This window comes from Geotrypetes seraphini, chromosome 9 (genome assembly GCF_902459505.1).
Source record: "Geotrypetes seraphini chromosome 9, aGeoSer1.1, whole genome shotgun sequence".
Taxonomy (NCBI): domain Eukaryota; kingdom Metazoa; phylum Chordata; class Amphibia; order Gymnophiona; family Dermophiidae; genus Geotrypetes; species Geotrypetes seraphini.
The window spans coordinates 152,316,865-152,343,192 of record NC_047092.1 but is presented as its reverse complement, the minus strand read 5'-3'; the positions used below and the strand labels follow the sequence as shown (position 1 = coordinate 152,343,192).

Below are 26,328 nucleotides of genomic sequence, written 5' to 3'. Positions count from 1 at the left end.
GAAGGCCTAGTAGCCAAACTCCTCACCAATTACATAGAGGACCACAACCTACTACACCCCATGCAATCAGGATTCAGAGCACATTTCAGCACAGAGACATTACTAGGCTCCCTCATGGATACCGTCAGAAATCAACTTAGTATAGGGAAAAAAATGCTACTCATACAACTGGACCTATCGGCGGCATTCGACCTAGTAGACCACAACATCCTTCTACAGATCCTAGATGCAATAGGCATCTCAGACAAAGTATACTCCTGGTTCAAAGGATTCCTAAAACTCAGAACCTACAGTGTAAAATCAAACAAAGAAAAATCAGAATCATGGTCAAACCCCTGCGGCGTACCACAAGGATCTCCACTATCCCCCACCCTCTTCAATCTATATACTGCCTCTCTAGGAACCCATCTGGATAAGCTAGGCATAACATCCTATAGCTATGCGGATGACATCACCATCCTCATCCCATACGACCATTCCAAACCCACCATGACAGAGGAACTTCACCAAACACTGGAAGCAGTCACAACCTGGATGGAAAATCACAAACTTAAACTCAACCAAGACAAAACCAAATTCATCCTCCTAGAAAACGACAGGATCCAAACCACAACCATCCTAGACATAAACGCAACCAAATATCCCATCCAAACAACCATAAAACTACTAGGCATGACCATAGACAGATGCTGCACAATGCAGCAGCAAATAAACAAAACAACCCAAAAATCATTCGCAATCATGAGAAACCTGAGACAAGTCCGAAAATTCTTTGAAAGCACACAATTCCTACTTATAGTACAATCCCTAATACTAGGAATACTGGACTACTGTAACATCCTCTTCCTCCCATGTCCGGCAACTACGATAAGACAACTCCAAACAATCCAAAATACAGCCTTAAGACTCGTCTATTCATTGAAAAAACACGACCACATCACTGAAGCCTTCATCAACTCACACTGGCTCCCAATCCAAGAAAGAATCCAATTCAAATTCTACTGCATATTATTTAAAACACTACACGGAGACAGCCCATCATACCTGAACAATCGCCTCATCCAAGCAACCAGCACCAGACACAGAAAAACGCACTCCCCATTCATACCCCCCCCATCCAAAGAAGTAAAAAGAACAAAACTACATGACGGCCTCCTAGCCACACAAGCTGCAAGACTAGACAACCAAATCTCCAACCTTCTGATGACCACCATAGACTATAAGACATTCAGAAAAGAAATAAAAACCACACTGTTCAAGAAATTCCTAAAACAGAAATAACAACACGACCACCAAAAGCCCTCAAGATCTTCATATTACCTCTCTAGCTATTCTCTACAATTCATATAATTCTGTAACTCTGTAATTCTGATATCCATTGTAATTCTATCCTTAAATTCATATAATTCTGTAATTCTGTAACTCTGTAATTCTGTTATCCATTGTAATTCCGTCCTTAAACTAACCTTTTGTAATCCGCCTTGAACCGCAAGGTAATGGCGGAATAGAAATCCCTAATGTAATGTAATGTAATGTAATGTAATTACCTTGCGGTTCAAGGTGGCTTACAAAAGATTTATAAACAGGGTTATAATGGGAGAACAATAGATTTGCTAGAGTGGTAGAGAGTAGATCTTTTGATATTTCTTTGGTAGTTAAGAACAGGGAGGCTTAACAGAAGATTTATAAACTACAATTGTCCTTGCTATGATAGTAAAGGGTAGATCCTTTGTCTATTTTAGTGTTGTTGAGAGTACTTGAGGTTAGGGCTGTTTCAGGAATTTCTTGAAAAGTATAGCTTTTAGTTCTTTTCTGAATGTCTTGTAGTCTGGGGTGGACATCAGAAGGTTGGAGATCTGGTTGTCCAGTCTTGCTGCTTGAGTGGCTAGGAGGCCGTCGTGTAGTTTTGATCGTTTTACTTCTTTGATCGGGGGGGGAATGAATGGGAAGTGTGTTTTTCTGTGTCTGGTTGTGGATGCTTGGATGAGGCAGTTGTTCAGGTAGGATGGGCTGTCTCCGTTAAGAGTTTTAAATAACATGCAGTAGAATTTGAATTGTATTCTTTATTGGATTGGTAGCCAATGTGAGTTGATGTAGGCTTCTGTGATATGGTCATGTTTTCTCAATGAGTAGATGAGTCTTAAAGCTGTATTTTGGATTGTTTGTAGTTGTTTGGTCATAAAGGTTGGGCATGGGAGGTAGAGGATGTTGCAATAGTCCAGTAGTCCTAGGATTAGGGATTGTACTATAAGCTGGAATTGTGTTCTTTCAAAGAATTTCCAAATTTGTCTGAGATTTCTCATGATAGCAAAGGATTTCTGTATTGTGTTGTTTATTTGCGGTTGCATGGTACAGCATCTGTCTATAGTTATTCCTAGTAGTTTTATGGTGGTTTGGTGGTCAAATCAATAATAGTGAAAAAAATAATGAAGTCTCCGAAACCGGGCTTGATAGAACCTTATTCGGCAGTGGGTTCTTTAGCCCTGCCGTTGTCATCTCTCTGGACCATACCTTCAAACTAAGTTTTTCATTGTTCATCTAGGAGTCGGCTGGGAGACTTTTGGAGTCCTCTGCTCTGTCTTCACTCTTGCACCAAAGTATGTGATTTATTACTATCACTTTATTATTTTTTTCACTATTATTGATTTGAGCACACAGAAAGGTTTCAATGATGGTGTGCAGGTGGAGGTTAATTAATCTTCACTACTGTGTGTAAGCGCTGGAGAATCTTCCCCCTTCGCTTTTACCTCACACTGAGAATCCCTTCTACACTTCTCCCTCCGAATTCGCTGTGATAGGGGATTAACAGAACCGCAAATATAGAAACACCGCAAATAACTGTTTCATATGTTATTCGCTGTTTTCTATTAAAAGCCATTGTGAATATAGTGAAACTGTGAATAACATGGTGGGAGGCCTGGCCTGTTCCTGAAGGAGAGGCAAAGCACAGTGAGGAAAGTGCTGGGAATCAGTGATTTTCTCTGTAAACGCTTGGAATCAGCGATTTCTCTATGCAAACTGATGTAATTTGGGGGGAGGAGCCAGCAAGCTAAAAACCGTGAATAATGGAAACCGCGAATGCTGAAACCGTGAATAAGGAGGGAGAAGTGTATATTATTATTATTATTACAATATTGTTATATTGAAATTGTAGTGCTCAAGTGCTGGAGACAGAGCGGATCACTCTAAAGGTCTATTAGACCGTCACCTTATTGCTTCTTGTGGTTCCTATTTAGTAACTTGTGCAGCATACATATATTTTTTATTTTTTTGTTCCTAAGTTATGCATCACCCACTGGCATGATATTTAGAATCAGGCTCTTAATATAGAGGAAATCATAGCGGTAGAATTACAGAAAGCAAGGGAAAGAAGGTGCTTTGAGTTAACCTGGAAAGCAAATATGGGGTGTCAGGTCAAAAGCGCGCCGGGACAAAGGCGCGCGCAGACAATTGAGCGCAGCGCGGAGGCGCGTGCCGCAGAAAATTACTGTTTTTATGGCTCCGACGGGGGGCGTGGGGGGAACCCCCCCTCTTTACTTAATAGAGATCGTGCCGCGTTGTGGGGGGTGTGGGGGATTGTAACACCCCACATTTTACTGAAAACTTCACTTTTTCCCTGTTTTTAGGGAAAAAGTTAAGTTTACAGTAAAATGTGGAGGGTTACAACCCCCCAAACCCCCCACAACGCCGGTGCAATCTCTATTAAGTAAACTGGGGGGGGGGCTCCCCAACAAAAACCCCCGTCAGAGCCCCTAAAAACTAATTTTCTTTGGCGCGCGCCTCCATCTTGCAGGTGTGTCGGCACGCGCCTTTGTCTTTCGCGGGGTTGTCTATGAACCCAAATATGGTACTTCCATTTGTGTTGGAGAGATCTACAAAATTCCTGGCTTAAGCAGAAGAGCAGGATGGAGACCTAATTGAAGACATTCACAGGAGAGCAAAGAGCAAGAGGTATTACTGATGGTTGTTTACAGATAGAGTGATGGGTAGATGCGGCTTTTTTAAGTATTATTTTATCTTGTAGCAATGGAAAATATTTTTGGTGCAGAGAACAGAATTGAAACAAAACTTCACAGATCAACAGCTATAATTTTGTTTGATGCACAGGAATGGTACTTAAATGGTAGCCCCAGCAGTGGAAAAGTGAAGTCAGTGCTAAACAGACTTCTACAGCATGTGTGTTCGGCAAGACGGATCAGGATGTGCTGGTGTTAGCTTTTCACACAATAATCAAATGTCCCAGAGGGTAATAAATAGATAGAAATAACAAGTCTCCCTCTAAATCTTTTTGAAAATGATGGATCGCAAAAATGCTTACCCTAGGGGGAAATACCCCTGTGTGGCGCAGTGGTTAAACCTACAGCATCAGCACCCTGAGGTTGTGGGTTTAAACCCACGCTGCTCCTTGTGACCCTGAGCAAGTCACTTAATCCCCCCATTGCCCCAGGTACATTAGAGAGATTGTGAGCACCCTGGGACAGACAGGGAAAAATGCTTGAGTACCTGAATAAGTCCATATAAACCACTCTGAACTCTTCTGAGAGAACGGTATAGAAAACTGAATAAATAGAGTGAAAAACTTCAGTCTCTGATAACTGGGGCTGGTATTGTGACATCATAATGCCTCATTCCACCAATGCCTAAGAGTCAACCTTATCAGTGATGTCACAATGGCTTGATTGTCCTATAATCAGCTCACTTTTACTACAATCTGATTTCTAGAGTGGCGCAGTGGTTAAAGCTACAGCCTAAGCACCCTGAGGTTGTGGGTTCAAACCCATGCTGCTCCTTGTGACCCCAGGCAAGTCACTTAATCCCCCCATTGCCCCAGGTACATTAGAGAGATTGTGAGCCCGCCGGGACAGACAGGGAAAAATGCTTGCGTACCGTGAATAAATTTATGTAAACCGCTCTGAGCTCTCTTGGGAGAACGGTATAGATAATTTAATAAATAAATAATTTATTTTAAGCATTAAATTTATATTTTGATGTAACCTCAGTGCTTTGGTAAAAGCGATCACCTCGGAAACCCGAGTTACAGGCTTGTACTGTATAAGAGGTTATTTCTCACGCCTCTTTAGCACCATCATGGGTGTACATTGTGTGCTTTTTAATTAATAGTGCAATTCACTCAAAAAGTTTTTTTGTGAAAAACTATCTAATGCAATAATTACGATCCACCGATTCAAAAAGTGTTCAAGCTAGAGATTTCAAGTACATATCTCAGGAGCTCCTCAGTTGCTTGACAATAGAGAATGACCGTTCCCGTCCCCACGGATAACCGCAGGAAACCATCTTTATCTCAACCTCAGTCTTTCTACACAAGCGTTCTTTGATGCAAGACTTGAGGGTCAGTGGCTGGGTCCATTCATACTCGGATTCTTCTCTCTCTCCTTAAAGAATGACATGGAGATGGTTTTCAGCGGGGACGAGAACGGTGATGAATTTTGTCACCGTGTCATTCTCTACTTGACAATTCTCTGCTTGGTGAGTAATTTCTATAAATGAACCCAGCGCATTTTCACTGCCAGACATAAAGGCTCAATTGTGCCCAGTTTCAGAATGATACCCTTCTTCAGGAGCCAATTCTAACTTAAAGTGTCCAAACATTGAAATGGTTGCAGTTGAAGCAGGCCATTCAGAAGGGATTCCCTGATTGGCAAAATCTAAAAAATCAGTATAGCTTGCCAGTCCTATGCTTCCAGACAGATTTCTAAGGGCATCAGGTCGCCCAGTTGTATAAATTAATATCTGAATTTTTGAATAAGAAACCAAAAACTGGTCTTCGAGACATTTGGAGTATTGAGATTAAGCAGCAGTTTTCTGCTTCTCAATGGCCACGAATTTAGACTTGGAGAATGAGATGTACGGCGTCTGCATCTATGAGACAAACATGGTTCTTTTTGTTGCATAAAGTTTTTGGACCCCTGTTCGTTTACAGAAACTGGATAGTTCTAATTCTAACAGATGCTGGCACTGTCATCTCGATGTAGGGACATTGGATCATCTACTGTACTATTGTCACTTGATACTTAAATTTTGGAGATCCATTTGGGGTCAAGTGAATAAAATATTGGAAAATCCAGTGGCATTGATGAACGATATCATGCTATTTGTCACGTTAATGAGGGCTAAAAGCCCAATAACTTCCCATAACAACAAACTTCTCTTTATTATGACAGGAGTTACCATACAACTTATTTTGAAGAACTGGAAAAACTAGGACCAGTTAAATTATAATTTCTGGTGGGAATCTTTATGCCACATTTTTAAAATGGAACGTATGATTGCCATACAGCAGAGACATTATAGGAAATTTAAGGATGTTTGTCATCTTCAGTTGTCTCATCAAATGCGTGAATGACACGTTCAGCCAGAGACAATGACTTTTGACTAGCCAAAGACAAAGGTTTTTCTCCACGATATGCCCTGATGTAGTTTCGAAAGTTCGAACACCTGGCCAGGCCTAGACTGCTGATCCGAAACATGTGGCTCATCAGCGTGAGAACGTGATTGCTTTTAACTGGAGTGAATGTAATGTGAACGCATGGAGGTGGGACCTATAAAATCAGTGCACATAAGCGGATTGTGTGCTTATCAGAATTGCAATTATCTAGAGTTTATATCCATTGACTTTAATGTAAAAAAAACCAGGACCATGGTGGTAGGCTGCAGATAACTGAAGCATGCGCTTAACCGACGTGCACTTAGGTGAAGTCGACTGTACTAAGTAGTAGATTTAAAACAAACCAGAAAAAATATTTCTTCACACAACTTGTAATTAAACTCTGGAATTCATTGCCAGAGAATGTAGTGAAATCAGTTAGTATAGAGAGGTTTATAAAGGAATTGGATAATTTCCAAAAAGAGAAGTCCATAGGTCATTATTGAGACCTGGCCCAACACCTCCCCTTTACCTAAAAGTTGGGAGCAGGAGGGGTGCTCTGTCCCTCCTACTTCTGAGGCCTCCAGCGCTGCTGTCTTCCAGAGCAGGTGGAACCGCAAAGTCCTCCTGCTCCTTCTCCTCCCCCTGCACACCGTGAATGTGGGCCTTAGGCCCCGCCCCGGTGCACATGTGATGCATGGGGAGGAGCCTAAGACTTTGATTGGCTCAGGCACCTCAGGCTCTTCCATTGAGAGGGGCCTGGGGCACCTGAGCCAATCAGAGACTTCCTTAGGGCTGAGGCTAAGGAAGTCCCTGATGGTCAAAGTAATAGCTATTGGTCAAAGTAATGGCTATTAGTTTGACCAATTAGGGATTTCCTTAGGCTCAACTGTAAGGAAGTCCCTGATTGGCTCAGGCACCCCAGGCCCCTCCCAGTGGAGAAGCCTGAGGCGCCTGAGCCAATCAGGGCCTTAGGCTCCTCCCCGTGCATCACATGTGCACCGGGGCAGGGCCTAAGGGGGGAGGGATTACTCAGTTGGTGGCAGGGCAGGAGGGAGTTTGCATCCCTGCTGCCATATTCGCGTGGGCGGGAGGGCAGTGTCGGGTTGTGGCAGGAGGGAATTGCCATCCTTCCTGCCTTTTGTGAGGCATCGGCACGCGCGGGGGGGGGCATTTTTTAGGGATTTGGGGAGGGAGGAGGCACTTCAGGGGGGCTTTTTTATTTTATTTTTTTTAACTGAGCAGCTATTTTGTGTGTGTAATACACACAAACTCTCTGCCCGATTTTAAAAAAAAAATTAAAAAGCCGTCAGAAGCCCTGACAGCAGTAACAGGAGGCTGTTTCTCCTGTCACTACTGTCAGGGTCTGCACAGGCTCCAGGATCGCTCTGTAGCGATCCGTGCAGTGAGTTGGGGGAGTGTCAATGATCGTCCTAATTTGCATGCAGGCCTTTTGTGAATTTGTTGGCCTACATGTAATCGGGAATGGATCAGAGACTCAATTGGGGTTTAGTGAATTAGCCCCTTAAGCATCCAGCCAGACCGGATTGTTTATCAAGAAGATAGGCTGCTTGAATGGGACAAAGAAGCCAGAGACTAATCCCATCTTCCATTCCTGTAAGTGTTACACCTTCCTTATCAATTAAACTAATCATTGTTTCAAACAGTTTACAAATTATAAACAGAAAGATTCTGGGAAATAAAATAGTTTCTATTTTTAGAATAAGATTCCAACCTATAAAAGCCTCCTCTCTGCAACACCCCCCCCTCTCTCTCTCTTGAACCTGAAGTCTGAACCATCACTCCCCCCCACCCCTACATCTCTCTCTTTCTTTGGGCCAGATTCACCAACCTGCCCGATCGGACCTGATCCGGACAGGGCCGACAAATTCAGCAAACTGAAATATGCAGATGGGGGCAATCGGAGGAATGCCCCCATCTGCCAGCACGGATCGCTTTTCTGCGATCCCCACGCATCTGCAGACCATATGTAGATGTTCTGCGCATGCCCATTGGAGCCGCGATCTTTTTTTTTTATTTTTTTTTAACTTTTATTATTAGTTCTTAGCCCTGCAAGTTCGTGGTTTTAACCCACTTTAAAACCAGGAGAAAACCGGGGCGGCAATGTGGCGATTCAGGGTGAGCAGGCAGGAGAGGGCAGCGAGCAGGGCAGAGAGCAGGGCTTCCAAAGTCAGAAAGATGTTTTCGACTGGTCCCCAGCAAGTCGTTTCTTCAGTTGATCGGCCAGCCCAGTCGGATGTGAAATTTTGTGTTGTGAATCGCGTCCCTGCCTACTTTGCATGCGTTTCACCTCATTTGCATGCACGGATTCGAAGCGGATCGCAGGAGAGGTTAGTGAATGGGGCCCGAGGGAAATCTGGTCGCAAAGGGGTCGCAAACTGATCGGTACACGATCGGTTTGCTTTGTGAATCTAGCCCTGTGTCCTCACAGCACCTATTCAGGAAGCTGTCTTTTCTCTCTCATTCACAAGAGCACAGAAGCAGTCTCTGAATCCACTCTGTATTTGTAAAGCTTATGTCTATTTCTGTCTGTACACTTGTAACCCAGTAAAGCTTATGTATCTTTCTAAAGATTGCCTTTCCGTAATATTAAGCCTATTTCTACATTATATTCCTTATGTAATCACTTCTGGCTGTGCTTGTCAGTTGATTTTGCTTCCTACTAAATCTTCAACGAGGGTATTGAACCTGGGACCTGGCGGATTGTAAGGCCCCCACATTATATCATTGGGGCTTATTTGCTTCAACATTACCCCTCCAAAACCTTACATTAGGGGGGGGGGGGGCTAAACCTCACAATGGACCTTTGACCTGTCCCAGTATGGCAATTCTTATATTCTTATTACTCCATTCATAATTCTGCTCTCCTCAAACTGCTATAAAGTAGCGTATATTCTGTAATTCCTTAGGTTGTAAGTCACCTTGAACCTGTTTAGGCATAGTGTGACTCAGAAATACTTAATTAGATTAGATCAGATTAGATTAGATTAGAAGTGATGGGGGACACCTAGGCACAGAATTCAAAAAGGCATGAAATAAACACAAAGGATCTCTTTACACGCAAGGAATAAAGAGAAGCCAACACAACAGAAATTAAATAGAGTTTACTAATAGGCCTTATGGATCCTCGAACCTCGAACCCTTTCACCTTCCCCCCACTCAAAGGCACACATCGCAAGAAAATGTTTGACAACCTTCTGGCAACACAAGCAGCAAAAATCAACCATTCCATCTCCAATCTTATGACAATATCAGACAACTTCAAAACATTCAGAAAAGAAATCAAAACCCTGCTTTTCAAAAAATTCATCCAAATATCTTAACCCCTCCTCTTTTACCTCCAGAAGATTCACCTACCTTCAGATAACCTTCCCCCAAATTACCCACCTTAACACCTTCCAATTAAACAAATACCATAAATAGATTGTAACCTACCCTCTCTAACTGCATTCCATATGTATTTTTCATACAGTTCTTCACTGTCAGTTTAATTTCCATCCTATAAGTTCACATAGAATTTTTCTTTTTTCAACCATCTTTATTTTCTCTTCTTTATCAATTTCCAGGTACTTTAGTTAGATTGTGAGCTTTCGGGACAGTAAGGGAATTTTTTAAGTACCTTCTTACTTCTCATTTATAATCTTAATGTATATTTTCTTCAAACCGCTTAGAACCTAACGGATGTAGCGGTATATAAGAAATAAATTACATTACATTACATTACATTATCTGCATCATGTCCTGTATCAGATGAAATGTTTCATTTAATGAAATGAATCTTCAAAGCAGGCAGATTATGATTGGTTTCCCATATCATGCTGAAAATTATGCTGTCAGCCAAGATGATACGATAAGTTTAGGGCTTTGAGGGATGTGTTAATAGATTTTTTTTTTTAAAAAAGCATGTTAACTTTTATTTATTCAAATTAAAAAATAAAAAAAAAAAATCTGGGAAGAATATATGCGGCAAAGCATAATGGCAAGATTATGTATTATGTTGATTCAGTGATTATACTATCTAATGAGAAACAAATAAGCAAAATAAAACAGTGCAGTAGACAATAACTTTCTCTGCCAAGATAACTAATTTTTTCATGAACATGTGTATTTTAGATTAATAGCAATATCTATACAAAACAAATAATTCTTAACTCAGATAGGTCTTGGGGGGCAGTGGCATACCTGGCAGGGCATGAGCCTGGGGTAGATCATCTCCTCTAGCCAGAGCGAACCCTCCTCTAGGTAGTGGGAAGATGTCACAGGATTGCGGGCTGCCTGCATGGCCGTCGGCTCTGCTGATCCCCCAGAACAGGAAATTGACATCAGAGGAGACAGGGGCCGCGACCACAGACCCACCACTGCTCCAGCATCCCTGAGCTCCCTGAACCCACCACCCTTATTGTGCTACTAGGAGGGGGGGGTGGATTTTCAGAATGTCCACCAGGATAAAGCCTGTGGGTCCATTTTACACTCAAATTTTCCCTTTGAAACCTGCCGTGGGCACAATGTACCCACCGACTATTGCACCTGTTTTTCTATTGTTGTTAATGTTGTTTTGGGGGGGCTAGATTTTCTAAGCATGATTGCATACAATGGGACATGTCTACTAAAGTGCGTTAAGCCCTAACGCACCTTTAGTGCATGTGAAAACACCACAAAGCATGTTAAATTGTTTCATGGTAAGTAACCTGTTTGTGTGTGATAAGCGCGCCATATTTTCTTTTGGCATTTATTTTCTGGGAGGTGTGTCAGGGCTGGAGAATGAGTACAAACGTGTTAGCCACTCAGCGTGTTCTGATTACCGTGTGCTAACTAGTTAGTGTGTCTATAACGTTAGCGGGAGCCTTATTGTGCTAATGTGAACATTAGCACACGACCTGAAAAAGAAATACTGGAAATTGCTCAATTTCCTAGGTGCGCTAGAAATGTGTTTAGCGTGTGGGAAAGTCCTGCACTAGTACACACTAAGCCAATTTGATAACACACTTTAGTATACATAGTTACACAGGAAGTACTACCACGGCAATACTGCAGTTACCATGGTAATTACCTCAGCAGCGGGAACAAGATTTAAAAAAAATCTTCCATGAATGCTGCAGGAACGGTAGGCCATTCCGCAAAAGTAGGAGAGGGGAGACATGATTGAGACGTTCAAATATGTCACGGGCCGTATCGAGGTGGAAGAAGATCTCTTTTTTCTTAAAGGACCCACGGCAACAAGAGGGCATCCGTTGAAAATCAGGGGTGGGAAATTTCATGGCGACACCAGAAAATATTTCTTCACCGAAAGGGTGGTTGATCGCTGGAATAATCTTCCACAACAGGTAATTGAGGCCAGCAGCGTGCCAGATTTTAAGAAAAGATGGGATTGGCATGTAGGATCTCTTCATGGAGGTAGTTAGGGGGTGGGTCAATAGTGTGGGCAGACTGGATGGGCCGAGGCCCTTTTCTGCCGTCATTTTTCTATGTTTCTATGTTTCTTTCTATGTTCTCACCGCTGTAATGTGTGCTGCAATTGAATTGCAAGTGTCACAAAAGAGTAGCCACAAGGAACTGCAATGCTGAAAAAAAACAGACAAGGGCATCCAACATCTTTCTGAAAGCACAAGTAAATGATTTGCAATGAATCGACTCGGCCTTTATTCATCTTTCTATGCAGTGCTTGGATCGCACAGCATCAAATCTTGTAAAATGCTGTGTTTACAATGAAATGAACTTAAGCACCAAAATTATGATGGCCGCACCTCGAATACTGTGTGCATTTCTGGTCACCGTATCTTAAAAAAAGATATAGTGGAATTAGGAAAGGTACAGAGAAGGGCGACAAAATTGATAAAAGGGATGGGACGACGTCCCTATGAGGAAAGGCTAAAGCAGCTAGGTGTCTTCAGCTTGGTGAAGAGATGGCTCAGGGGAGATATGATAAAGGTCTATGAAATAATGAATGGAGTAGAAAGGGTGTATCTGAATCGCTTGTTCTCTCTTTCCAAAAATACTAGGACTAGGGGGCAGTGAAGCTACTAAGTAATAGATTTAAAACCAGAGAAAATATTTCTTCACACAACGTGTAATTAAACTCGATTTCGTTGCTGGGGAATGTGGTGAAATCAGTTAGTTTGTGGGGCTTAAAAAAGGTTTTGATAATTTCCTAAAAGAGAAGCCCATAGGCCATTATTGAGATGGCCTGGGAAGATCCACTGCTTATTTCTAGGATTAGCACTACACGAACAACAAACTTCTCCGTCACAGCCCCATCTCTTTGGAACTCGTTACCCTCGGAACTACAGGATGAACCTATGCTAGATCTGCTAGATCATTCAAAGGAAAACCAAAAATATTTATTTTTAAAGATGTGTTCAACCTCTAATGCACTTACCTTATGAAACATCTTCATTTCTGCTTTGGTTATCAGATGGGATCCCCCTTCCTTTTGTATCTCCCCTATATGGCTCTCTTTCCTATTTTTTAATGTACTTCTTTACCTTAATCCTATCATTCCAGTAGGTCCTATATGTTTTAATGTATGTGACCCTATTTTATTATTTTTATTATGTACAAACCGCTTAGAAGACTGATAGGCAGTATATCAAATTTTTATTAAACGTGAAACTTGAAACTTGATAAGCAGTATATGTTCTGTTTTGCTGCTTGGGCTCTGTTTAGGCATACCTTAACAGACTTATCAGATGCCTAAAGCCCATTTTAGGACTTGGGACTTGGTTTGGCCACTGTTGGGAAACATGATACATGGCTTGATGGATCTTCGGTCTATCCCAGTATGGCAATCGTTATGGTCTTATGTGAGCCAAGTGTAGGACACTCAAGCCATTGTGACATCACTGAGGAGGTTGACGCTTAGGCATTGGTGGAATGAGGCATTATGACATCACAATCTCAGCTTTGGAATGTTGCTACTCTTTGGGTTTCTGCCAGGTACTTGGGACCTGGGTTGGCTACTGTTGGAAACAGGATTCTGGGCTTGATGGACCTTCAGTCTGCCCCAGTATGGCAATTCTTAAGTTCTTTGCTCACATTTATTTGTTAGTTCTGCCCTACTGCATAAGTGTCTTTTGACTACACTACCTAAGTTATACCTTAACAGACTTATCAGATACCTAAAGCCCATTTTAACCCATGCTGGACCACCCCTAACAACAACACTGCCCAACTGGTGCAGTCCTGTTGCCAGACTGCTAACTAGCCCTAGAGCATATGAGGTAAGTTTCCATTTATATGAAGTCTGACAATATGACATTTCAGGAGGAACCAAACTAGTAGAAGGTGTGGATGCATCCAAAAGAGAAGAGATGTGACAACTTTTAAAACTTCAGAACAACTGGCAGGTAATTTTGCTTACTTGACTTTTAATATTGTAGCTGGAACCAATTTGGAATTTAAATGGATGTGTTTAGGTCACAACTTTAGTCTCAGACTAATACATTTCAGCACAAAAATATGCTACAACATTAACTGAGAGGATCTGTTGTGGCCCATGCCAGTGAAAATCTATTGGAAAAACTCATTACGCTTATTGAAATTAGATTCATTTCCCCCTTTAGCCTTTTCAGTGTTTATTTGATCATTAACAATGCCACTTAACTAAGACTATAATCCAGTGTCTATGATCTCCAACATTTTCTGCTTCAGGTTCTGTGTGGGTTTATGTGTGTAAAACATGGAATTTGAATAATTATTTTACTGTTATTTTATCTGTTTCTATATGATGTCTCATTCAAGAGAACAAAATTACATTTCATTTGGAAGCATCCTGCAGTGTTTCATTGGATTTAATTGTCTTCCCCACCCCTTTTTTTTTATCCAAAAATTAATAGGAACAACTGCAGGACGATGACACAGACTGTATCGTGTGCAATGATGAACTGACTATTGCTTATGAAGAGAGAGCATCGGCTTCCCTCCCTTCCCCATTGCAGAGCAGCCCAGGTCTGCCACAGGCCACAGGCGAGGAAATCGCACATGGTGCCGACCTTGGATTAGGAGGATACGAACTGAAGCCTGAACTCACGCCAGGCAAATCTCATCTGAATATACTGGCATGAGCAGTGCAAATGTAATAACAAGCAAAGCAGGGATCATGAAGGCACACGAGCCAAGCTTATTAGGCAGTGCTCGAGAGAGGCTTGAAAATGCATTTGAGTCACAAATTGGAGAGAATCAAAAACCTTGTCAAATATTTCCCCAGGTGCCTGAAGAAATGAAAATTAATTCAAAGCCATATATTATACAACTAAAAGTAATTGTTTTTGACTGCAACCATTTGCCACTAATGAAATAGAAGCTATTGTTATCCTCTTAAAGTGAGCAGTACTGTTTCACTCGTGTCTTTCCGTTGCATTTCTCCTCACCTTGGTTTCGACTCAGGTTTTTGAGAAACCCATTGGTCCCCAACAGGAAGTGAAAACCGGTCTTAAGTTTACATTTTTTTCTCAGAGAAGATACAGCTCTTCTGCTTCATTGTTGAGGAAAAAATATGCAGTTTTGTAGTATTTCATCTGTATTGTTTCATTGACACTTTAAAATGGGCCCAGAATGGAAAGCAGAAGTCGATGAATTTGTTTGCTGTGCTAACATTTCCCCCTCTTTTAAACGGATTCTGGCTTTCCACGTGTTAGGCATAACTGTGTTTTGTAATCTTCAGTTTTATCAAAACTGTTGTACCTCTGCTCCAGCCATGCCTGGATTTTTGTAATTCTTTACAGATAACACTGTGTAACAAATCGCATCTCTTTTTCATGCTAATTATGAAAAGATTCCGAACAATATGTACCTTATCATTCTGTCTGTTGAGCAAACGTTGGTCCAGGGCAGGGTTTGGGAACTTGGCCTTTGAGTCCCTTCATCTTCCCTCTGCTGGTCTTATCTTTCAGATGCATACATGAGGGGACAGCTCAGTAGCTTACCGCCAATGCTTCATCTCTGGGTCACATCTTCCTCCTCTTGGGTTGGCTGGAGCTGAGGTTACTGAAGGAGCAACATTCGCCAGTCCCTGGTGATGGAAAAAAAAAAAAAAGGTTATTGTTTATGGCTAAAGCAAACCAACAGCAGAGGAGATGGAGAACAACACAACCTATGAGGTTCCAGCAGAAGAATTTATTCATAGAGAAGAAGACTGACTGAATCGTGTTTTGGCCATAAAAGCCTGCCTAAGGAGTCTAAGAGAGCGCCTTTTCTAGGATTACCAGATTTTTCCATCTGGAAAAAACGGAACCCGTAGACCAGTGGTCTCAAACTCAAACCCTTTGCGGGGACACATTTTGGATTTGTAGGTACTTGGAGGGCCTCAGAAAAAATAGTTAATGTCTTATTAAAGAAATGACAATTTGGCATGAGGTAAAACTCTTTATAGTTTATAAATCTTTCCTTTTGGCTAAGTCTGAATAACAATATTGTCATTTATAGCTAAAGAGACATATGATCAAGAAACTGTTTTATTTTACTTTTGTGATAATGATAAACATACCGAGGGTCTCAAAATAGTACCTGGCGGGCCGTGAGTTTGAGACCACTGAGTTAAGGGGAACAGTTAATCTGCTGGCTGGGTTGGAAGGCAGAGGGGAGAACAGGACAATCAAGCCATTGTGACATCACTGATGAGGCTGGCTCTTATTGGTGGAATGAGGCATTATGACATCACAATCTCAGCCTCTGCTTCCCAAAGGCAAACAGGCTGTCATGGTTACAGTTTAGCCTGTGGTCTAAAAACTCAAACCCTTTGCAGGGTCACATTTTGGATTAGTAGGTACCTAGAGGGCCTCAGAAAAAAATAGTTAATGTCTTATTAAAGAAATGACAATTTTGCATGAGGTAAAACTCTTTATAGTTTATAAATCGTTCCTTTGGCTAAGTCTTAATAATAATATCATAATTTATAGCTAAAGAGATTAAGAAACTGTTTCATTTTACTTTTGTCATTGTGATAAACATACTGAGGGCCTCAAAATAGGACCTGGCGGGCCGCATGTGGCCCTCAGGCCGCAAGTTTGAGACCACTGCCCTAGACCCATCCCCAGCCCTGCCCAGTCTCACCCAGCCCCGCCATGCCATGCCCCAGTTCTGCCTCATCATGACCCCGATCCCACCCCAAGCATGCCCCAGCCCCGCCTCCAGTCCCACCCCAGGCCCCATCCTCCGCAGCCTGCTCTCGTCGAGCAGCACATTCACGCAGGCGCGGATGAGATGTTATGATGTCACGTGCACGTGACATCACTGCATCGTATCCGCCCATACGCGGATGCCCTCCTGCACGAAGGAAAGATTTTCAAAATCTGGATAAAGTGCTGGGTTTTGAAAAGCCATCTGGACCCCCAGACATGTCCAGCAAAATCCGGACATCTGGTAATCCTAGCCCTTTCATAAGAATTACTTCCAGAACAAAGTGAGAATAACTAATGCTGAGATAATTCCTATGACAAGATGCTCACTTACACTCCTGTGTAATCAGTTCCAATCAGCATTTTAGAATTAGATTCCTGAGGCAGGCCTTCGTGGCAGACACATAGGGGCACCAAAATTTAGGTGCTCGGATAATGTATATGCTAAGCTCAAATTCTATAACAGCACTTGTGTGTGTATCTAAAGAGCCTGTGTTCCAGCCCATGACCAAGTCAGAGGGGTGAGGGGAACAGACTCTGAGCTCCACAAATCTTCAACAGGCTGGCTAAAACAGGTCCCCAAAAGATACACCTGACAGTTGCAGACTTAAAAATCTGTTCCTCTTCACGCAGGCAGAGTAGACCCTTAACAAAAAGAATCTCTGGCTTCATAAAAAAATAAAAAAAAAGGAATCTTGGATACAAACAGGAGAAACTGCCTTCACACCAGTGAACAGCAAATGAAACAACAAAGGTGGCCAGTTGGTGTTCAGTCTCTTTTATTGAAATGGACTCGACACGATCGTGTTTCGGCCCACAAGGGCCTGCCTCAGGAGTCTTGTGATAAATTCTATAAGCCTTTCAACTCATACTATAATCAACTGCAGCTCTCGTGAAAATGACATCTGCTGCTGTCCATCATTCACGAGAGCTGCAGTTGATTATAGTATGTGTTGAAAGGCTTACGGAATTTATCACAAGACTCCTGAAGCAGGCCCTTGTGGGCCGAAACATGATCGTGTCGAGTCCATTTCAATAAAAGAGACTGAACACCAACTGGTCACCTATGGTGTTTCATTTGCTGCTTGCAAATAAAAAAAAAGAAATAAACCAAGCAGATCAGAAGTCATCTTCATGCTCGCCTGCAAATAGAGAAACTGAAGGGGGCAGCAAAGACCGAGAAGAAGGAGGAGGTGTTCAAAAGCTGTGATTGACATCTTTCTTCAGTATGCTGTGAAAATGGATTGCGCACCTTATAGTTCAGCACACCATCCCTATTGCACTGGAACTGCAGTTGTAAAATACTAGCATAAGTCTGCTTAATACTCTGTAACCCATGCATGTAACTGCCTGATGCGCCTCTGACCCACCCAGGCCCCTTCCGGGTCCTTGCTCCCTTGAAGCTGCATCCTCTGGGATCTTGAGATCTTGGGAAACTGCAAGCTCTGGGTTCTTGGGATCGAGCTAGGTACTTGGTACATTAGAAAGAGTGTGAGCCCATCGGGACAGACAGGGAAAATGCTTGAGTAGCTAAATAAATTCATGTAAACCGTTCTGAGCTCCCTTGGGAGAACAGTATAGAAAATTGAAAAAATAAATTGGGAACTGGGTTGGCCACTGTTGGAAACAGGATACTGGGCTTGATGGACCTTTGGTCTGTCCCAATATGGCACCCCTTATGTTCTTACATGTGCCAAGTATAGGACAATCAAGCCATTGTGACATCACTGATTAGTTTAGCTCTTAGGCATTGGTGGAATGAGGCATTATAACATCACAATCTCAGTTCTGAAATGTTGCTGCTCTTTGGTTTTCTGCCAGGTGCTTGGGACCTAGGTTGGTCACTGTTGGAAACAGGATACCGAGCTTGATGGACCTTCGGTCTGTCCCAGTATGTTCTGGAATTTGAACAAACAATTGTAACTGTGACTAAGGGCAGTTATACTTGGACACATGTACTGTAACTTGTGCTTGTGTCCCTGAATCTGACTAGGTACTGTATGTGATGTTAAGTTGGAGGAGGGGGAGGGAGGAGCCAATTGAATATAGAAGGGGGGGGAATCCCAGAGGTAGTTGCCAGTAAAGGCTCATGGTGTCATTGGTTCTAGCTGTTCTGGAAGGAGAAGGTGGAATCTGTTAGGTTAAAAATATTTTAAAAAGTAGGCATGAGATACATTTGAGAACAGTTTGATATATATAAGCATAGGAGCCAACTTATCAAAATTATTAGGGGTGCTAATCCCAACAGAAATGACCTCTCCTTGGACATAGTCAAATTTATTCAATAATGGGAATGCCCAAGTATATCCCTTGTATGTTCATTTCTCTTATGCCACATCAGTTTGGGGAAGATGAGAGGATACACTGAGGACCAAATCAAGGGGCTTACCAAATGGTTCCATGTCAGCAGGGATTGGCTGCACCAGCCCTAGTTTTGCTTTATTGCACGCATGGATTTACTGTTCTGATTTTTTTCTAAGGCAGGTGTATCCAGGTTCAATCCTTAGCTGCAATCAGGCCAGGCTTTCAGGATACCCCTAATGCATAAGCATGAGAAAGATTTGCAAGCCTACTATATGTATTGTATACAGATCTCTCTCACTTATAGTCATCAAAGCCTGACAACCTGGTCTGCTTGCAACCTTCGAGGACGGAACTTGGCAAGCCTGAATTAAGAAAAGGAGAGCTAGAACTCCAACGTTCAAAGGGGCAAAGCTGGCATTCCTTTAGTCTCTGCCTGTGACTCAGAAACCTTTGCTCGTCCTTGCTGTCAGTTTTCTCCTAAGCTTCCTTTCTAGTTCAAAGGGCGAGCAGAGCTCAGCAAGGGTTTTGTTTCACAGTTCAAGAAAATGACCCACTCCTTCTTTAAATGTATTAGCTGCATCCTGTATGACAGCCTCGATAGATCTGAAGTTTCTTTGCTAGCCCAAGAAACCTCAGGCTTTAATAAGCTCTAGCACTTGTCCTTTTCATAAGCAGTGCTTATGTCAAAACACTGATGAATAAGATACTAAACTGTTCCTTGAACTTTTGTCAGTCCTTTATTTATTCCTCATATTAATATTTATAACATAGTTTCACTGTCAGATTCCTCACTGCAAACTAATGCTGGCTTTTACAAAGCCATGGTAGAGGTTTCTACCACAGGCTGGTGAGGTAAATCCTCTGACACTCATAGAATTCCTATGAGCTTCGGCGCATTTACTGCGCTGGCCCATCATAGAAACCTCTATGTAAAAGGAGCCCAAAATGATTACCATATATACTTGAATATAAATTGAGTTTGATGGGTCAGAAAAATGACCCAAAAATGGAGGGCTCAGTTTATATTCGAGCCACCACCTGACCACTTGGTACAACTGTCCTCTTCCTGCTGAACTACAGGGATGTCCTCCCCTCTGAGCCACTATCCACAATACGCACCCTGTCCCCAGAGCTGCTATCCCACAAACACTGATCCCCATATGCCCATTGGTGCCGCCACCACAGTTTCGCCAACCTCCGTGCCCCTAGAGCCGCTGACCTCCATACACTCGCGGATTGTGCTGCCGCCGATCCGCTGTATGTTGGACCGGGTGGGGCCTTGGGCATCTGTGCATGCTCAAGGCCTGCTGGCTTCTGCCTTCTCTGAGAATCTCGGAGGGGGTGGGAGCCAGCGGACCTGGTTCAACATACAGCAGATCGGCCGCAGCAGAACCTATGGGTGTAAGGAGGTCAGCGGCTCTGGGGGGGGGTGCATGGAGGTCAGCAAATCTGCATTGGCAACAACACCAATAAGTATTTGGAGGTCAGCGACTCAGGGGATGGGGGCCTGTATTGTGGATAGCGGCTCTGGTGTGTTTGTTGTGGATAGCGGTGCCCCCAACCCCTCCCATAGGCAGGATGGTGCCCAGTGGCGTACCATAAACGCTGTCCTCAGACAGGCAAGGACCAGCACTGTAGCAGCAGCCATTATTCTGCCATTCTTCCCTAGGTTTAGGAACACCACCTCAGTGGTACATCCAGATAGCCCAAACAACTATTTTATTAAATAGGTTAAAACAGTTCTCTAAATGGCGCAGTTTTTTGAGGTGCTAGTAGGTGCCATTGAAACATTTTTAATTGAGTTTCAAGGTGCCGGAATCATGCTTCCATAGGCGCTTTAGGCTGCCTAATGCCATTGTGGGCAGAAGTGGCATTAGTGGGCCTAAAGCGCTTACAGGACACAATTCACATCAGAGGTAGATGCTGGAGATGTAGGCTAGGAAAACCTAGGGCTACATTTCTTGTGCCTACCTTTGCCAATTTTGTGAAGTCCTAAAAACTTTATTATTTACACAATACTGGAACAGTTTACCTAAAGATTCAACAAATTGATTGCTTTATAACACTTATTTTCTCTTATGCTCTTGTTCGTTTTTTTTGTGCTGGTCTTTAAATACTTATAAACCGAGTCAAGTTCCGCTGGGAGATGACCCGGTATATAAATCGAAGATTAGATTAGATTAGAATATTTATATGGCTGTACATTTACTATAAGATTACAACTCCTGCTGGTTGCTGCTGAGTTTGACTGTGGAGCACTGCAATCATTTGGTGAAGTACATATTTTAACCTGGCTGGTGATGCTGTTTTTGACCACCAGCTGCTTTCACTGATCCCCTGATGCAGCCCTTGTGTGCATGAAACAGAGCCAGTGTTGGGTCTTTGTATGTATACGAGGGAGTGCTGAGAAGAGAATGACGTGGATATGGTTCAATCAACGATCTGAAACATTGTCAAAACAGAGAATTTTGTTTATGCAAATTGGGACTTAATGAAATAAGTTAACACTCTTTTCAGCTACAGTGGCAAAATAATGCTCAGAATTTAGGAAGTTGATTGGTTGGGCTGAGAACTTTTCAGCACCCGCTTTCACTGTGTCTCTGGAATTTTAGTTACTGTGCTTTGGCTAATCTACTGTTTTGACTACCAGGTTGTCAGCATATCCATAATAAATATTGCATGAGAGAGACTTACATGCACTGCCTCCTTGGTATGCAAACCTCTCTCATTTATATTCATTGTAGATAACCTCAACAACCTGGCCTACCTAGAGACCTCAAGGATAGGGTTACCATATGGCTCCAGATAAAGGAGGACGGATTGAGACATCCAGGTTTTACTTCCATCAATGGAAGTAAAACCCAGATGTCTCAATCCATCCTCCTTTTTCTGGAGCCATATGATGACTCTACTCAAGGGCCTCAGATTCGGAACATACGCGTAGTCTTATCACAGACTCAACTGTCAGCGTATTTTTATAGCTCCATGCTCAAGTCATAGGCCCATGCCCCAATTGAATTTTTGAAACTTTTTCATAAATAGGACTTAAGTATAGTGACTAAAAATCCAAAACTTTAATGCGTGGGCACGTGCTACCATGGTAACGCGTGTCATAGTATAACGTCGGAGACGTATAAAATGGATGTCGGTGCCATTTTGATAATGTTTGTAAAACCTGGCAGTCATAAAGTATTAAGTAAGTACCTTTCTATGTTTTGCTGAAATAATATTTGATATGATATTAATGACCATATTTTATTATAGATATTTGTTGGCTACTGGCCCTGACGCAGTGGACTAGCAACGGTGTCCACGAAATGCTGGCCGCGTCGGCTTAGCCATTAAATAGGCTGAAAATAGAACCGGACATGGAAGCCTTTAGAAAGAAAAAAAGAAAAAGAAAAACAGATTGAGATAAGTGATTTAGCTGCCTATTAAATAAGGAGACACTGTGAATATGATTGAATTTTAGTATCTTAACTTCACCTTTAAAAGTTTTGGATTTTTAGTCACTATACTTAAGTCCTATTTATGAAAAAGTTTCAAAAATTCAATTGGGGCATGGGCCTATGACTGGAGCATGGAGCTATAAAAAATACGTTGACAGTTGAGTCTCTGATAAGACTATGCGTATGCTCCGAATCTGAGGCCCTTCTCCCTGAAAAGGATTAAGATACTTACACAGTGGATATGTTATATTAAGTGGTGATTTTTCTCTATATGAGTAAGTGATTTTCTGACCACTTGGGTTAATTATATTTAGTTTAGACCCTACTCAAGGACCAGAATTGAGTAGCACTGAGTTAGACTTTAAAGTACCCGAGATCAGGCTACTGCCTTTAATACCTCAAAATTTTGAATTTTTATTATCACTGGTTCTTCACCATGAACAAACTAAGTTGACCTTTTGAAAAGCAACAAAGGCTGGATTATTTTCTGAGGCCTTTAGGGACTGTAGGGGTTAGTTATTGGATTAGAAGACTGGAAATCAGTTCTCGTTGGTTTTTTTGGTTGTTTTTTTTTAATTGGATCTGTATTTTATTTGCTAAATCTGTAATGTTTGGTATTTGATTGAGTTTGTAACTGGCCTCAGGCTCACGAAGAAGCACATCGTTAAACTGCAGCAGATAAACAAAATAAAGCAGAGACGCTTCCTGCAGGCATCTAAATCGCTTGTAAGAATCTGCAGCTTTTTAGCAGTTTGTACTATGCCCAAGATAAAATATAACCTTACTGAAGAGGACAGAAAACAACTCACAGAAAGAGATATGATATCTACCAACTACAAAAATGTTAGCTGCAATTTAGATTAGTTCATCCTGTGTCTCCTATCATTGATTCCTCATTTTCAAACCATTAATCATTCACAAACATGCCCATCAGTATCATACTTCTTAATATCCAAAAGCCTAAAATGCTTTGTAAAAGAGTTTCAAACCTGGAGTTCTTTTCTTTGGTGGTGAATAACAATGAGAGGCCTTATTCTGAAAGCATTTCTCATAATCTGTCCTGAATGCTCACAGACCATTGCAAATCCTCGTGGAGTGACAGGAAGGAAAATAAAATGCAGATGGCTCCCTGAAAAACTCAAAGGGTCCCCACAGCTTGCACTCAAGTCTCTAATAAATCAGAAGGCAAGTAGGCTCCCAGGGGGACAGAACCTGAGCCTTGAAGTAACACAAAGCTGACTGGTTCATCAGGTACACATAGGAGTTGCCCTGTGAGCTGCAGTCTGCCCTCACAGAGCCTGTGTTCTCTCCCAGGCAGAGTAGTCCCAAATATGGGGCCCTCCTGCAACCAAAGCCTCCCAAAAACAGAGTAAAAAAAACCAAACATAATAAAGAAAACAAATCGAGAAGATCAGAATACCTCTTCTTGGTTCGCTTTCAGAAGGAAAAACTGGAAAGAATGTAATTCTTCACTGGTGAAAGAGGAGCTGAAAGATGCGACTGATATCCTTCTGCAAGTGGTTCACAAGCATGGATCACCTAATGTACAGACTCCTGTGTATACATAACAGAATATGGACTTATGATCCTGAGGTACACTTATTGGCGCATGCCACATACCATTGGTGGATGTGGCTATGAGTCACAAACACAAATTTAGGAAAAATTATAATATATATAAACCAATCTGAATATAAACCAAGGTGACCTCCCCCCCCCCAAAAAAAAAAAAAAAAAGGATGACCCAAATATAAACCAAGATTAAAAATTTGGGTGATCCTGGTGAGCCAGTCTACAAAAACTTGGGAATATCAACTGCTTTTTTTCTAGGCCAAGCAGCATAAAATCTGTTTTATCTTTTGGGGATCTTCCCAGATAATTGTGACCTGGACTGGCACTGCTGGAAACAGGATACTGGGCTTGAAAGACCTTCAGTCTGTCCCAGTATGGCAACTCTTATGTTCTTAAGAGAATAGGCAACAAGATCTGATATCCCTTTCCATGTGTACTAGGAGTATGAAAACACAAGATCTGAATTCTATTAATTGCAAACACTGATTTACATTGAGGGATAATCACCTAAAAGTAAACAATTAATAAAAATTAAAACATATCGGGGAAAAAATCAATCAAAAAATCTTGCTGGAAAACAATAGGAAACGTGGGCTGTTTTGATAGAGTGATTTAAAATGTTTTGATAGAGTCATTCAGTATTTCTCAACACAGGACCTCTAAGTTTGGACTTCTTTCAAAGACTTTTTTTTTTTTAAGTATACTGGATGCTACCCCACTTCCTCTTTGTCCTTCTACTCACAAGCAAGTTCCTTTTCATTATAAACCATTCTGGAATTTACACAGGCATGGAATTAGAAATTAGATATTCCCCTCCCCCCCCCCCCCAGCCAGCATCATGCTTACCATTGGTACCGAAGAAACTTGATACTGAACACCAGCATGCCTATCCTCCATACAAACCCCCCTCCCGTGATGAATATCGGTGCTGCTATCCTCTGTGTATATGCCCCCATCCCAAAGTAATGAACCTCAACGCTGCTATCCTCCATGCATACAAATCCCCGCCAAACCACTCTCATCCATGCACGCCCCCCTCTCCAATATCGCGCTTATTATAGTACTGAAAGCCTGCTGTCGCCATCACTGCTGGATTTCTGATCCAGTGCAGGGCCTTGAGCATCTGCATATGCTCACAGCATGCCAGCTCCCGCCCCTTCTGAGATTCTTAGAGAAGGCGGGAGCAGGTAGGCCTTGAGCATGCGCAGATGCTCAAGGCCCTACACCAGATAGGAATACAGCCTTGACGGAGGCAGCAGGTTTCCAGTACTAATGGTAAGCGCGATGTCGGGAAGGGAGGTGTGCATGGAGTAGGGTAGCAGTGGCGGAGGAGCTGTGTGCATGGAGGATTGCAGTGCCAAAGTTCATCACGGGGGGGGGGGGTCATGTATGAAGGATAACCATGCCAGCGTTCAGGGAGGGGAGGCATCGTCCTATTGAATATTACAGTCCTGGTAGTGATCAGGAGTTGAATGGAGGACAGCTACACCATCGGTCAGGTGATGGCTCAAATGTAAACTGAGACCCCTATTTTGGGGCCAATTTTTGTGTCCAAAAATCTCATTTTATATTCGAGCATTTACGGTAATCATTATTAAACTAGTCTTATAGCCCGTTACATTAACGGGTGCTAGAATATATGTGTTTGTGTCTGTCTTTATTTCTTTCTCTCTCTCTCTCTCCTTAGCCGCTCTCTGTATTTCTGTCTTTCTGTCTTTCTTTTTCCCCGGCTGTCCACTCATTCTCCCTTCCTTTTACCTTCCTTGTGCCCACCACCACTCCTTCACTGCTCCCCTTATCCAGCAGCAGCCCTTCTCCCTTTTTTTAATCTCCCCCCTGTCCAGCAGCACCTCTTTCCTGTCCCCCTGTCCAGCAGTAAGCCTCCCTTCCTTTTTCTCCCCCCCCCCCGTCTCTTCCCCTGTCCATCAGCACCTCTTTCCTGCTCCCCCGTCCAGCAGTAGGCCTCCCTTCGAAAAAAAAAATCCTCCCCCGACAAAGCACTCCCTCCCTTCCCCCCTCCCTGAACCCCCAAAAATGGCAGAAAGAATGCCGATTCCCTCCTACCATCAGCGCTCCCCCCCACAGCGCTCCAAAATATGGCAGGACTTCCTGCCATCGGACCAACTCCTTTCCTCCACCCCCAAATAAAAAACAACAACACAGGAGGGATACCCACTCCCTCCTGCCACTGGACGCGGACCCCCCGCTTCCCCTCCCCTCCCCCTCCCCTTACCTCTAAAAGTTGGGAGCAGCAGGGGTGCTCAGTCCCTCTTGCTCCTCTGATTAACTGCAGGCCTTAGGCCCCGCCCCAGTTCATCATGTGCTTTCTGCCCTCTGCCGACAGCCGCCGCGGCCTGTAGCCGCCGACAGCCGCCACAGCCTGCAGGCGCCGACAGCCGCAGCGGCCAACAGCCTCCGCGTCGCCTGAATCCAATAAAACCACGCATGCGCACTCCTACCTGCGGGGACCTACAGCCAGTGTTCC

The 26,328-nt window shown here is 42.8% G+C and overlaps 1 protein-coding gene across 3 annotated transcripts in view; it reads left to right on the top strand.

Moving 5' to 3' along the window:
- Positions 1 to 15,471, top strand: part of SLC9A9 (solute carrier family 9 member A9) — a 463,721-nt gene extending 448,250 nt beyond the window's left edge. For all 3 annotated transcript variants that reach the window (XM_033958486.1, XM_033958485.1, XM_033958487.1), the window contains exons 15-16: positions 13,518 to 13,623; positions 14,239 to 15,471. In XM_033958486.1, the coding sequence (XP_033814377.1) occupies positions 13,518 to 13,623; positions 14,239 to 14,466 (334 nt within the window). In that variant the 3' untranslated portion in view covers positions 14,467 to 15,471. The remainder of the gene's footprint in view (positions 1 to 13,517; positions 13,624 to 14,238) is intronic.
- The last annotated feature ends 10,857 nt before the right edge of the window (positions 15,472 to 26,328 follow it).